Source organism: Schistocerca nitens, chromosome 7 (assembly GCF_023898315.1).
Source record: "Schistocerca nitens isolate TAMUIC-IGC-003100 chromosome 7, iqSchNite1.1, whole genome shotgun sequence".
Lineage (NCBI taxonomy): Eukaryota > Metazoa > Arthropoda > Insecta > Orthoptera > Acrididae > Schistocerca > Schistocerca nitens.
Window position 1 is genome coordinate 100,434,972 of NC_064620.1, and position 14,183 is coordinate 100,449,154.

At 37.8% G+C, this 14,183-nt stretch overlaps 1 protein-coding gene across 1 annotated transcript in view; it reads right to left on the minus strand.

Moving 5' to 3' along the window:
* Window positions 1-14,183, minus strand: part of LOC126194800 (gastrula zinc finger protein XlCGF9.1-like) — a 173,945-nt gene that overhangs the window by 17,191 nt on the left and 142,571 nt on the right. The window contains exon 3 of the mRNA XM_049933110.1: window positions 176-625. Within this exon, the coding sequence (XP_049789067.1) occupies window positions 176-625 (450 nt within the window). The remainder of the gene's footprint in view (window positions 1-175; window positions 626-14,183) is intronic.

Here is a 14,183-nt window from a genome sequence, read left to right on the forward strand (position 1 = left end):
TATCGCTCCTTCCAAAGAGTATCTGAAGAACAAGATTCGAGAAAAATGAGACTGCAACATGATAAGTGATGGTGCAAGAAAATGTGAAAGGTAACTTCTTATCTTTATGTGTGTCTGTTCTACCATGAACATAACAGCAACTTGTACATTAGATATAAAAGTCAGATGAAGTTACCTTTGGAGATGTGTATTCTGGCCAAATGCCTTCCCACACTGGGCCAGTGGACAAAGATACGGGCGGTCACCAGTGTGTATTCTCTCATGTTTACGCAAGTGATCAATACGGGAGAATCTTCGTCCACAACCTGCTTGAGAACACACATGGGGACGTTCACCAGTATGTGTGAGGAAGTGCTGGTCAAGATGCTGTGCACGAACAAATCGTTTCCCACATCTAGGGCACGTGTAAGGTCGAGTGTTGTAGCCTTCATGAGATCGGCGGTGCCTGGCTAAGTTATCAGAGCGTGAGAAAGTCTTGCCACAATCAGGACAAGTGTGGTTTGATTGGTTTTGTTCCAATTCCTCATCTGTGCTCTCATTCTCCAGCTTCACCTCCACAAGAAAGGGTGGCAGAGCTTCATGAGTCTCTTCTTCATCTAAGTCATTACTATCCTCCCACAGGAATCTGTAAATAAATACCAACAGACGAAACTACATAAGAAGTATTGCAGACTACAGAGCAAGACAAGTTTTATAAAGCATTGAGCTAGCAAACTAACAGGTTTTCAGGATAATCTGTCAGCAGGATTATATGATACTTTTCCAATAAGCACACCTACTTTTTTCTACTGTAGAAATTGAATTACTCTGGATACATAGTTTAAACATCAACTTATGTATATTATAACAATAAAAACAATCAATTATTGATAAAATTATTTAATTTAATAGACAATAAAATCTACTCACCAAGCGGTGGCAGAACACACACATAAAAGACTGTTGTGATTAGCAAACTTTCGAAGCCAGGGGCTCCTTCTTCAGGCAGAATGGTTGAAGGGGAAGGAAGAAGGGAGAAGGAAAAGTGCTGGAGAGATCTATGAAAAGAGGAAAGTTACCCAGAACCATGGGTCAGGGGAGACTTACCATATGGGATGAGAAGGAAATACTCTAGACTTTCTTTCTCATCTGTAAGTCTCCCCTACCCTCAGTTTGGGTGACATCCCCCTTTTTTTCTTCTGCCTGAAGAAGGAGCCTCTGGCACCGAAAGCTTGCCTCCTTTTTTTTTTTTTTTTTTTCCACAGGCTATTGTGCCTTGTAGCGCGCTACCATTGAAAAATCTTACTGAAGGAGCTACCCAGTCAGAAGTCACATTTCCTTCTCAATAAAGTAGAAGAAATTAAGGAGTGAAGGGGACTAAATGATGAACTATTCGAAACAGCAGGTATTAGGTGGTAAAGGTTGTTGATTTGACGCAAAATAAATTATATTTTTGGTGAATTTTAGTTTTTATTCAAAACAGTTTTCTTGTCACATTACACAAACACTTGATTTAACAGTCTCGAAATCTGTTTGTTGTGCAGCCCTTAATGTGATGATCAAAATAAAGTTATTGTAGTTCATATATCTTGAACATCAATGTTATTGCTTCCATTAACCCGATTCTTCTACCTCAATATTACTCTCTTTTCAAGTTTTCAGCTGCAATTAATTCTGTAAATGTTAGCAGTTCCAGTTTACTGTAATATATTCATATATCTTGATAATCTTCTGACTAACGATCACAGAAGTGGTATTACATTCAAATGTTTTATGTTACCTTTCTGCCATGTTTCACACCCACAAGAATCATCTCATTTTTGGGTCTATGGAACGAAAACTGAATCTAACCCAATCTAATCTTGGTTCCAAAACTGCGACAATATTCAGTATACTGTATTTACTTTCAAACTTAAGGTTGCAACAGTAATTCATTACTTACAAAATAATTACATATGTGCATTATTCATAAGATTTAATATTTCAAAACAAGACTTATTTTCCTTTTGTTCTTCTACTGTTCATAACTGCAAACGCATTTTAAAGTCTCAATCCAACTTGATGAAAGTTAAGATCCTTCCTCTAAAATTGTGATGTAACAGTTTTGACATTCGGAAAAGCTGTAACACATTTTTCACTTACAATTTCAATTTTTAAAATATTCTGAAGACAAATAACACCTATCCAAGAAAACAGCCTACTAAATATGTTGTCTGAACAGCATGATACAGGAACAAGAGAACGCTTCTCACCAAATACGAAACAAACTTATTTACCAACTTACTGTCCTTTCAGCTCAATGTATTTCATTCAGTGGTCTTCCAATGAGCCAGACTCCAGTCTATGTTCAGGAAATCTGAAGAATATCCATATACAGCTGCCAAAACCTTTTCATTTGGATTCAAAAATTCCAGTCACAAATATCTTTAGATTTGGGAATAAGTGAAGTCAGAGCTGTCAAATCTGGTTTTCAGGTCAGCTGTTCCTATAATCTGAAATTCACTTCCCTCAGGTTTCCTTAACTTAAGCACCTTCACAATTAATTCCATTCACCTGATGAAGATTATTTTCTTTCTTTCAGTGACAGTTCTGGTATTTCCTCACATATTTTGTTCCACTTGGTTCAAAAGATGTAGTACTATCACTCAAGTTACTGTTATACCTTTGGCAAGGTAGTCAATAAAAATAATTCCCTATATTTCCCAGAAAACACAGCCCATAACCTCTCCACACATGAAATCAAAACTGGCTTTTCGCAGCAGCTCCAGCTTCCACTTACTGCTTTAAATGGTATATCATGTCTAGTTGGAAGTTGTGGACCAACACTTTGGCACAAAGACTCTTTTTAAAAGGACCAAGCACTACTGAAAACTTCATGTCCATGCCCACTACACAAAGCTTTTGCATAGTTAGCTGTGCTAAGTCACAAGGCAACAACCTCGCAGCAGAATTCAGGGCTGCTGCAGAGTATCACAGCCTCGGCTTGTTGAGCAAGCATTCCCATGTACTTACTGATAACAACCCTGGGCTACGTGGTTTTTTATGGTCTGTGATTTAGACTTTATTGTTACCTGCTATTAACATTGGTTTGCTAGACTTGCCTGTGTGCCTAATGTAGTTACTGTCTTTGTTCACCATTAGCCAACACTCATGTTTTCGGTGAATGAATCAACAGCGTATTGGTGCAGTGAGAACACGGTTCATATTCAAATGCTTCCCAAATGGTACTACAATGTTCTCCTCTACTAATGTGTGAGTTATTTAACAAAATTCCAAAGTATTGTGGTGGCCAAGAGGCATCCACCTGCAGCAGTTTTTCGTTTTGTGTATTCCCAGAAGAGTCAGAAACTATTACTTTCTGTGATTTATTTATTAATAATTTGTGCTTAATAAAATCTGTGTTGTTGGAGAAGCAGACTTATAATAGTTACAGTTTTGGAATGTTCTTTTATATACACCGTCTTGGAGAAGCAGACTTAATTAGTTACTTGAACAAAACACATGCAACGTGACTACTTTCCAAAGTTGTCAAAAAACTTTCCAGAAGAACAAGTTGACACTTGACTTACACTACTGCACAGGCACCAACATAAAAGAAAGTAAAATTTCATTGTTTTCAATGTCATCTCTGTGTCTAACCGAAGACTTCATGCTTATTTTCTGTAAAGAAATTGTGTACAACCTTACATCTGGATGATGCTACATTAACATGGCACTAGGAACGCTGACTCTGTTGGTGCTCCAGTGCTCGTGCACCCCCTCCAAACTTTTTTTGGGGTGTTCAGCAACCACACAAAGTCAGGAATGAAAATAAAACAGAAAAAAAATGAAAAAAATAATAGAAATTGGGGAACAATTCAAAATTGTCAACTATGCCAATTTTGACACTGTGGCCACACGTTGGCCCATGCAAGCATGGCCTAAAACTTCTCACTCCTCCAGAAACAACTCACAAGTGTTCAGCACTGATCCTCTCACGAAAACATCATGGAAGCTTTCGAACATTTCGTCCAATGGGCAACAGGTGGCAGAGATTTAAACCGCTGGTTTTGTGTCGATCGATATTCACTCACTCAGTACTGTTCTTTGTGGAGGAGTAAATTTTTACTGCGTAGCACGGTATGATTTAAATGAAACCAATGACATCTGTCAACAAAAGCAAGTTTAGATTTGCTTTATTTTTTGGTTTCTATAATACTGAATCTACTGTAGATGAAGTATTGTTGACAATGTTAATGTATGTTCTCACTTGTTTTTCTCTAGATGTCAAGTCATGCAGAGGTACTGCTACTGACCGAGCTGCAAATATGACCGATGCTTTCTCTGGGTTGCAAGCAGAAATAAGAGGAATTGAGCAGCAACTTCTTCATGTTAACTGTCTGGCTCTTTCTTTGAACTTTGTGAGTCAAGAGACAATGCAAAATGCAATCATGGTGAGAGATATCTTTCAAATGTGACAGAAATATTCAATTTTGCACAGAGGCCCCTCAAGTGACTAGCAAAAGAGTCTCTGCAAGCTGCCCAACATGTTAGCTTTATTTGTCCTGTAGCTCTCTGGCATTTTTGCACTGTTAGGTGGTGATGTAAAATAAGTTTTCTGAAAACTGTTTTCCAGAATACAAACACATAATTTCGTTCTTTGAGGAACTCAAGTTCAAAAAAATTGGACGACGGTGCTAAAGCTAAAGATTTCTTATATTTTGTGTTATTTTGTATTTGTCTTTGTTACAACATTTCTCATCCCAGTTTTAAAACCAGTTGAAATTGAGAATGCTTTTCTAAAAAATTCTCTCTACAGCTCCAAAAGGCCATGGACAATAATAATAGTGTCCAAGATGTTGTGAAGTTATCTCAAATTGATGAAAGTTTTAATGAAGTATGGAACTCTTGTTTGAAACTGTCCAAAAAATTCGATATCAGAGACCTGGATGATGGCGCTCTACCCTGTGCTTTTGACAGCCCCCATGATTATTGTCGGATAATTTATTTTCAGGTTTTACATATTGTGATTTACTGTTTCAAGTATCAATTTTTTAAAGCTCCTCTGATTCTCTTCAAACAAATAGAAACATTTCTTCTTTCCAAAACTAAAGATTGCATTTATATAGTAGAATTTTATTAGGATGACCTTGACCCAGAGAGATTAACTTTGCACATAAATATATTAGATGAGTGTAAATCTAAAAATTATTTTGTTGGAAGTGCAGATGACTTAGTGATCTTCTGTTCCTCAAACATGCATGTTCTATGCCTCTATACAATTAAAAACTTAAGAGAAATTGAACAATAATGCTGTCATGTGTGTCCATGAACAAGAAGCAAAAAAACTGAAACGTGACACTGCAGCGAACAATTTCATCAAACAATCCACTGTTGGTAGGAACACATTCTCTATGTGTACGAAATAGAAATTACAGAAAGATTTGAAAAAATAAAACAATTCTCTGTGGACTATATTTCTTATTAATTAACTAGTGCAGAAAAATAAATAATAGTTTGTTTACCTTCATCAAGTCCTCCTCACTCAAAAATTCCTGAAACTGGATTTTAAGGAAAGTTAGTTTTTAAAATTTGTAAACTTTGATTCAAAGCATCCACATTAATTTTCAAACGCTGGCACTCCTGCATGGCACACTGTCCACTTCCCTTCTTCTTCTTCTTCTTCTTCTTCTGTAGTCCTAAAGTTCACTGTGAACCTTGGTCTCTCCAACAATTCTCTGCCATGAACCAACACTGTAGTTTTCCATCCTCTACAGCCTATTTTCTGCAGGTACTACATTACTCCATCTATCCATCTGATTCTCAGTTGACTCCGTCTTCTTTTAAACAATGGATTTCTATCTAACATCCTTTTAACTACTTCTGTATCATTCATGCTTGCCACGTGCCCCACCTATTCCGATCTGACTGATTTCACCATTCTTCTAACCGGTGGATCTTTATACACAGCATAAAGCTCTTGACTGTACCCACTCCACCATCTTCCTCTTTCACAGCTTAGGTCAATGATTCTTCAAAGTATCTTTCTCTCACAGTCATCAAGAATGCCAATATCTTTTGATATTAACAGCCAAGTTTCTGAGGCATATGTAAGCACTGGTCTTAAAAATGTTTTATAACTCATTAATCTGGTGACGTGAGTTAAGAGAATTGAGGAAAATAGATTTTTTTAAAAATAATGCAAAACAGGTGTTGCTGGCATTCAGTCCATATTTGTGCTGGTCTGCTCAAGTATGATGACATCTCCTCACTGACTTCCAAGTTTTTGCAACAATACCTATGCCTTTGTCATAGATAAGTATTTGCACCGATTTATAAAAGATAGTTCCCCTTGTCAGCAGGTGTACATACTCCACAACCTTCTCCAAGGTGACATTAAAAAGGAGACATCTCAGTGCATCTCCTTGTCTTAAACCATCTCATATATCTAGTGGATCAGTCCCATTCTCATCCATCTGTTGACCTCTTTCATTATCATTCTCACAAACCTTGACAATTTTGCAGGAGCTCCTAGTTCAATCGAAACAAGGTACAGTTGATCTTCTTCTTTGTTAGCATATGCTGATTTTTAGTCTCTGAAGAAGTGATGCATGTCAATCACAAAATCAACAATCTTTTCTAAAATTTGCTTTGACGTGAAGATCTGATCTATTGCTGATTTCCCTGGGAGAAATCCACATTGGCATGAGACAATCTCTCTCTGAACAACTGAGAAGAGACCATCAAACAAGATGTTGGAGAACACTTTCAATCCCAGTTTAGCTCCTTCGTTCCTCAACAGCTCTACATTATCATGATGCACTGTCCACTTCCATTGCTTTTAGTGTTTTTCCCTATTTTTTGTTCAGAGATCAGACTTCAGAATGGCTTGATGCAACTTGCCACAACTTCTTCTCCTGTGCCACTCTCAGAGTAGCACTTACATCCAATTTTCTTGATTAGTTGTTTGAAACCATATATTGCACTCAAAGAATTTGACGAGCACAGGAAGACCTACGAAGAAACAAATCCTCTGTAGTAGATGACTTTCCCTCAGAATTAGTGAGATCCTTGGAAAAGCCAGCCACTACAAAACTGTTCCACCTGATATGCAAATTACCCTCATGCTGCAAGAAGAATGTATGGTAATAATTCAAAATCCAAAGAAGGGAGATGCTGAGAGATGTGATTATTACTTTACCAGCAGTTTAGTAAATAGTGGTTCCAAAATACTGACACAAATTATTTTTAGTAGAACGTAAAAACTTGTTGAGGCCAATCAGATGCGAGATCAGTTTACATTCTGTAGAAATTTAGGAACACATGAAGCAATACTGACTATGACTTATCTTACACTGAAGACCAGTAAACATACATTCATAGCATTTTTAGAATTAGAAAAAGATTTGGACAATGTTGGGTGGAAGAGCCTACACTCTTTGAATTTGTGAAGGCAGCAGGGGTAAAAATATAGGAAGCAAAAGATTACCTACAACTTGTAGAGTACCCAGACTGTAGCTATAAGACTCACAGGACATGAAAGGGAAGCAGTAGTTGAAAAGAGAGTGAGACAGGGATGTATCCCTGATGTTGTTCAATCTGTACAGTGAGCAAGCAGCAGTGACAACCAAGGAGGAACTTGGAAAGGAAATTAATGTTTAGGGAAAAGAAATAAAAATTTTGAGGTTTGCAGAGAACATTGTAGTTCTATCAGAGATGGCATTGGAATTGTAAGATTAGTTGAACAGAATGGATGGTGTCTTGAAATGAGGTTGTTGTTGTTGTGGTCTTCAGTCCTGAGACTGGTTTGATGCAGCTCTCCATGCTACTCTATTCTGTGCAAGCTTATTCATCTCCCAGTACCTACTGCAACCTACATCCTTCTGAATCTGCTTAGTGTATTCATCTCTTGGTCTCCCTCTACGATTTTTACCCTCCACGCCGCCCTCCAATGCTAAATTTGTGATCCCTTGATGCCTCACAACATGTCCTACCAACCGATCCCTTCTTCTAGTCAAGTTGTGCCACAAACTTCTCTTCTCCCCAATCCTATTCAATACCTCCTCATTAGTTACGTGATCTACCCACCTTATCTTCAGCATTCTTCTGTAGCACCACATTTCGAAAGCTTCTATTCTCTTCTTGTCCAAACTAGTTATCGTCCATGTTTCACTTCCATACATGGCTACACTCCATACAAATACTTTCAGAAACGACTTCCTGACACTTAAATCTATACTCGACGTTAACAAATTTCTCTTCTTCAGAAACGATTTCCTTGGCATTGCCAGTCTACATTTTATATCATCTCTACTTCGACCATCATCAGTTATTTTACTCCCTAAATAGCAAAACTCCTTTACTACTTTAAGTGTCTAATTTCCTAATTGAATTCCCTCAGCATCACCCGATTTAATTTGACTACATTCCATTATCCTCATTTTGCTTTTGTTGATGTTCATCTTATATCCTCCTTTCAAGACACTGTCCATTCCGTTCAACTGCTCTTCCAAGTCCTTTGCTGTCTCTGACAGAATTACAATGTCATCGGCGAACCTCAAAGTTTTTACTTCTTCTCCATGAATTTTAATACCTACTCCAAATTTTTCTTTTGTTTCCTTTACTGCTTGCTCAATATACAGATTGAATAACATCGGGGAGAGGCTACAACCCTGTCTCACTCCTTTCCCAACCACTGCTTCCCTTTCATGCCCCTCGACTCTTATAACTGCCACCTGGTTTCTGTACAAGTTGTAAATAGCCTTTCGCTCCCTGTATTTTACCCCTGCCACCTTCAGAATTTGAAAGAGAGTATTCCAGTTAACATTGTCAAAAGCTTTCTCTAAGTCTACAAATGCTAGAAATGTAGGTTTGCCTTTTCTTAATCTTTCTTCTAAGATAAGTCGTAACGTTAGTATTGCCTCACGTGTTCCAACATTTCTACGGAATCCAAACTGATCTTCCCCGAGGTCCGCTTCTACCAGTTTTTCCATTCGTCTGTAAAGAATTCGCATTAGTATTTTGCAGCCATGACTTATTAAACTGATAGTTCGGTAATTTTCACATCTGTCAACACCTGCTTTCTTTGGTATTGGAATTATTATATTCTTCTTGAAGTCTGAGGGTATTTCGCCTGTTTCATACATCTTGCTCACCAGATGGTAGAGTTTTGTCATGACTGGCTCTCCCAAGGCCATCAGTAGTTCTAATGGAATGTTGTCTACTCCCGGGGCCTTGTTTCGGCTCAGGTCTTTCAGTGCTCTGTCAAACTCTTCACGCAGTATCTTATCTCCCATTTCGTCTTCATCTACATCCTCTTCCATTTCCATAATATTGTCCTCAAGTACATCGCCCTTGTATAAACCCTCTATATACTCCTTCCACCTTTCTGCCTTCCCTTCTTTGCTTAGAACTGGGTTGCCATCTGAGCTCTTGATATTCATACAAGTGGTTCTCTTCTCTCCAAAGGTCTCTTTAATTTTCCTGTAGGCAGTATCTATCTTACCCCTAGTGAGACAAGCCTCTACATCCTTACATTTGTCCTCTAGCCATCCCTGTTTAGCCATTTTGCACTTCCTGTCAATCTCATTTTTGAGACGTTTGTATTCCTTTTTGCCTGCTTCATTTACTGCATTTTTATATTTTCTCCTTTCATCAATTAAATTCAATATTTCTTCTGTTATGCAAGGATTTCTATTAGCCCTCGTCTTTTTACCTACTTGATCCTCTGCTGCCTTCACTACTTCATCCCTCAGAGCTACCCATTCTTCTTCTACTGTATTTCTTTCCCCCATTCCTGTCAATTGTTCCCTTATGCTCTCCCTGAAACTCTGTACAACCTCTGGTTTAGTCAGTTTATCCAGGTCCCATCTCCTTAATTTCCCACCTTTTTACAGTTTCTTCAGGTTCAATCTGCAGTTCATAACCAATAGATTGTGGTCAGAGTCCACATCTGCCCCTGGAAATGTCTTACAATCTCCAGGATTCTTCCAGGTATACAACCTTCTTTAAGATTCTTGAACCAAGTGTTAGCTATGATTAAGTCATGCTCTGTGCAAAATTCTACAAGGCGGCTTCCTCTTTCATTTCTTCCCCCCAATCCATATTCACCTACTATGTTTCCTTCTCTCCATTTTCCTACTGACGAATTCCAGTCACCCATGACTATTAAATTTTCGTCTCCCTTCACTACCTGAATAATTTCTTTTATCTCGTCATACATTTCATCTATTTCATCATCTGCAGAGCTAGTTGTCATATACACTTGTACTACTGTAGTAGGCATGGGCTTTGTGTCTATCTTGGCCACAATAATGCGTTCACTATGCTGTTTGTAGTAGCTAACCTGCACTCCTATTTTTTTATTCATTATTAAACCTACTCCTGCATTACCCCTATTTGATTTTGTATTTATAACCCTGGATGATTATCAACAAAAGTAAAACAAATTAATGTGATATAGTCACATTAAAGCAGGTGATATTTACACAATTAGATGGGGAAATAATATGCTAAACGTAGAAGAGCAGTTTTCTTACTTGGCCATCAAATGTAAGTGACAATAGCTGAAGTAGGAACGATATAAAATGCAGACTGGCAACAGCAAGGTAAGTGTTTCTGCAACATAAATGTTCGTTAACATCAAATATAAATTTGTGTGTTAGGCAGTCCTGTCTGATGGTGCTTGTCTGGAATGTAGCTTTGCATGAAAGTGGAACATGAATGATAAACAGTCCAGACAAGAGAAAAGAAGCTTTCTACGATGCTACAGAAGAGTCCTTAAGATTGGATGGGGGAATTGTGTTACTAAGGAGGTAGTTAGTGTTCCATGGATCACTTACATGATAAATTGTAATGATGTAGAACATATTACTTTATATTATTATCACAAATTTTTGTACATATGCCTATATTTACATTTACATGCTTTTTTCCAGCACTGTGTCCCCTTTTTGTACTAAAGAGAACCTTAGAATGTCGTAACAAATGTCATTTTTTTCTTCTGGTATTGTAATCATGTACATCATTATTACTTTTGGACTGCAGTGGATTGTTTACAATAAACTTCATAAGGGATTAAATATACTGTGAAGCAGTAGTCAGAATGCTTAACTCCTCAAACGGACGTCTACAAGATGATTATGGATGTGCACCACATTAATCTTACAGCATGTTTTTGAGCAAAGAAGGCTTTCTTTCTTAAAGATGAGTGACAGCTGAATACTATTCCACATGACATCAATGAATGAAAACATGAAAACTATGTCAATTTCCTGATTTGTCTCTCCCCAGTTTTTGCAAATGATTAAGTGCAAATGTGGCTGAAGTGAGTTGTTTCAGGAGTTTCAAAATCTGCTTTTTCCAGTTTAAATTCTCATCAATATGACCACTTAAGAAGTTTGAAGTTTATATTCTATTTATTGTTTACTCACCAAGTGTCACACTTATCATTGGTGTAGTACCTCTAGATGTAAAGAACTGAACATATTACCGAGCGAGGTGGCGCAGTGGTTAGACACTGGACTCGCATTCGGGAGGACGACGGTTCAATCCCGCGTCCGGCCATCCTGATTTAGGTTTTCCGTGATTTCCCTAAATCACTCCAGGCAAATGCCGGGATGGTTCCTCTGAAAGGGCACGGCCGACTTCCTTCCCCATCCTTCCCTAATCCGATGAGACCGATGACCTCGCTGTCTGGTCTCCTTCCCCGAAACAACCAACCAACCAACTGAACATATTGTCTTTTTTATACTGATAGTGAGACTTTTGCCAAAAACCAATCAATGATGCTTTTAAGAACATTGTTTACCATTTCTTCTGTTACTGTATGTATGCTTGGACTGATTACACTACTAGTGTCACCCGCAAAAATAACTAATTCTGCTATTAGTATATTAGACGGAAGATTCTTTACATGTAAGAGGAACAATAGTGGACTTAAAAGTGAGCCTTGGGGCCACCGCTATTTGATTTCTCCCCAGTCAGAAAAATATCCCCAGGACTACATTGGTTGAATTACTAACTACAGCTTTCTACAGTCTTTTGGTTGGGTATGACATTATCCATTGGTTGGTTATATCAACAGTGCCATAAAACTTCAGTTTATCTAGGAGAATTTTGTGATTCACACAGATAAATGCCTTAGATAGTTGCAGAAAATTCAACTGGCACTGTTTTGTTATTTAATGCTTGTAAAATTTGTTGAGTGAACATAAAAATGCCATTCTCAGTAGCGCAACTCTTGTGATCTACCAAGGATATTATCGTCTTTGGGAGAAAAGATATTTATGGTACAATTTCACTAGGAGAAAATATTGGTTGATTGGACACAACCTAAGGCATTGAGGAATCATCAATTTGGTAATGGAGTGAATTGTGTGGGGGGGGGGGTAAAAATTCTAGAAGGAACCAAGAACTGGCTGCAGTAAGCAGGGTCTAACTGATGTAGGTTGCAGTAGTTATATTGTGATGAAGAGCAGCGCACAGGACAGGCTAGCTCGGTAAGCTGCATCAAACCAGTATTTGGACTGATGTTCACGACAGCACTTCAGTTCCTCTTTAAAGTTTTTGGTCTCTCAGACTTCTTCTAGTTATTCCCCAATGTCTTAGCATGTGTTGTGTCATCCCGCCCCTTCTTTTAGTCAGTGTTAATTTGTAGCATCCTTCTGTAATAACACATCGGAAATGCTCCAATTCTGTTTTTTTCCAATTTTCCCATTGTCTATAATTCACTTTCATACAATGCTTTACTTTAGAAATACATTCTCAGAAATTTCTCCCTCAAATTAAGGGCTACGTTTGATACTGGACGACTTAGCGAGGAATGCCGTCTTTTCCTGTGCTAATCTCCTTCTTACACCCTCCTCGCTTTGTCTGTCATCTGCTACTTTGCTTGCTAGGTAGCAAAATTCCTTCACTTCATCTGCTACACAGCACTCAGTTGTGACAGTAAGTTTGTTGCTTCAGCCTTAATTATTTTTTTTATTTTCTTTGGTATTCTATTGGTTGATATTCGGTGCTCATTAGACAGTTCAACCACTCAGCAGGTCGTGTGATTCTTTCATACATTCACTAAGCATAACAATGTCATCAGCACTGAAATCCTTTCGCCACGTATTTTAATCTCGGTGTTGAACTTTTCTTTTATAACTGTAATTGCTTCTTCCACGAACCAGTGCAACAGCAGTGGAGGAACACTCCGTCCTTGCCTTATGGATTTTTTTAATCTACAATATTTTCTCTTGATCTTTCATTTACATTGTTCTTAAGTCTTGCCTCAATTATAAACCACACCACCAAAACTGCCTCTCAGCAGCCTTTTTCTTTCATGAAGCCAAACTGATTGCCATCTAACAAATCTTCACTTGCCATTCCTGTTATTCAGTATATTATAGTTGTCTGCAACTTTGGACTCAAGAACTGCCAATCTGACAGTATAAAAGTTCTCACATTTATCTACCTTGAATGTCTTTGACATTGTGTGGAAGACATACTTCTGAAAGTCTGTTGGTATGTCTCCAGTCTCATAGGTTCTAAACACTAGCTTCAATAGTTTTCACCAATTCGTCGAATGATTTTTAAATATCCTGAAGTATTATTATCTATGCTTTCTGCATTTCTTGTTCACAAGTCTTCCATAGCTCTATCAAACTCTGACTGTAATTCTGAGTACCCTATGTATTCCAAGTCAACAAACATTTGGAATAAATAAAAAAACTTCCCTGGATCACCAAGAAGCTTGGTGTGACTGTGCCACAACTCATTGTATTGCTGTATTCCTTTCTTTTCCTGAACATTTTTGTATTTCTTTCTTTCACTGAGCAATAGAAGTATTTCTTCTGTTACCCTATATTTCTTCACAGTTAGCTTCCTTGTATCTATACTTGTCTTTCCAACTTTGGGATGTCCACTCTTCTTCAACTAAACTACTTATTTATGTAGTTCCTAAATTTGCTGAGGAATGACCTGGAACTTATATTTGGTAATTTTTTATTTAAATTGCTGTCACAGTTGCGTGTAATTTATACTGGTTACTAGTTTCAAATGTGCCATACAATCTGAAATCAGACCTGTACTAAAAGTGCTTATCAAAGCAAAATTCCAGTGACATACTTACATAACACACAGTCATGGATTGTTCTTATTACAAGTGTGATACATTAAATAGTGCAGCGCAGTGACAGCTGAAAATTTGTGCCATACTGGGACTCAGATCTGGATTTCCT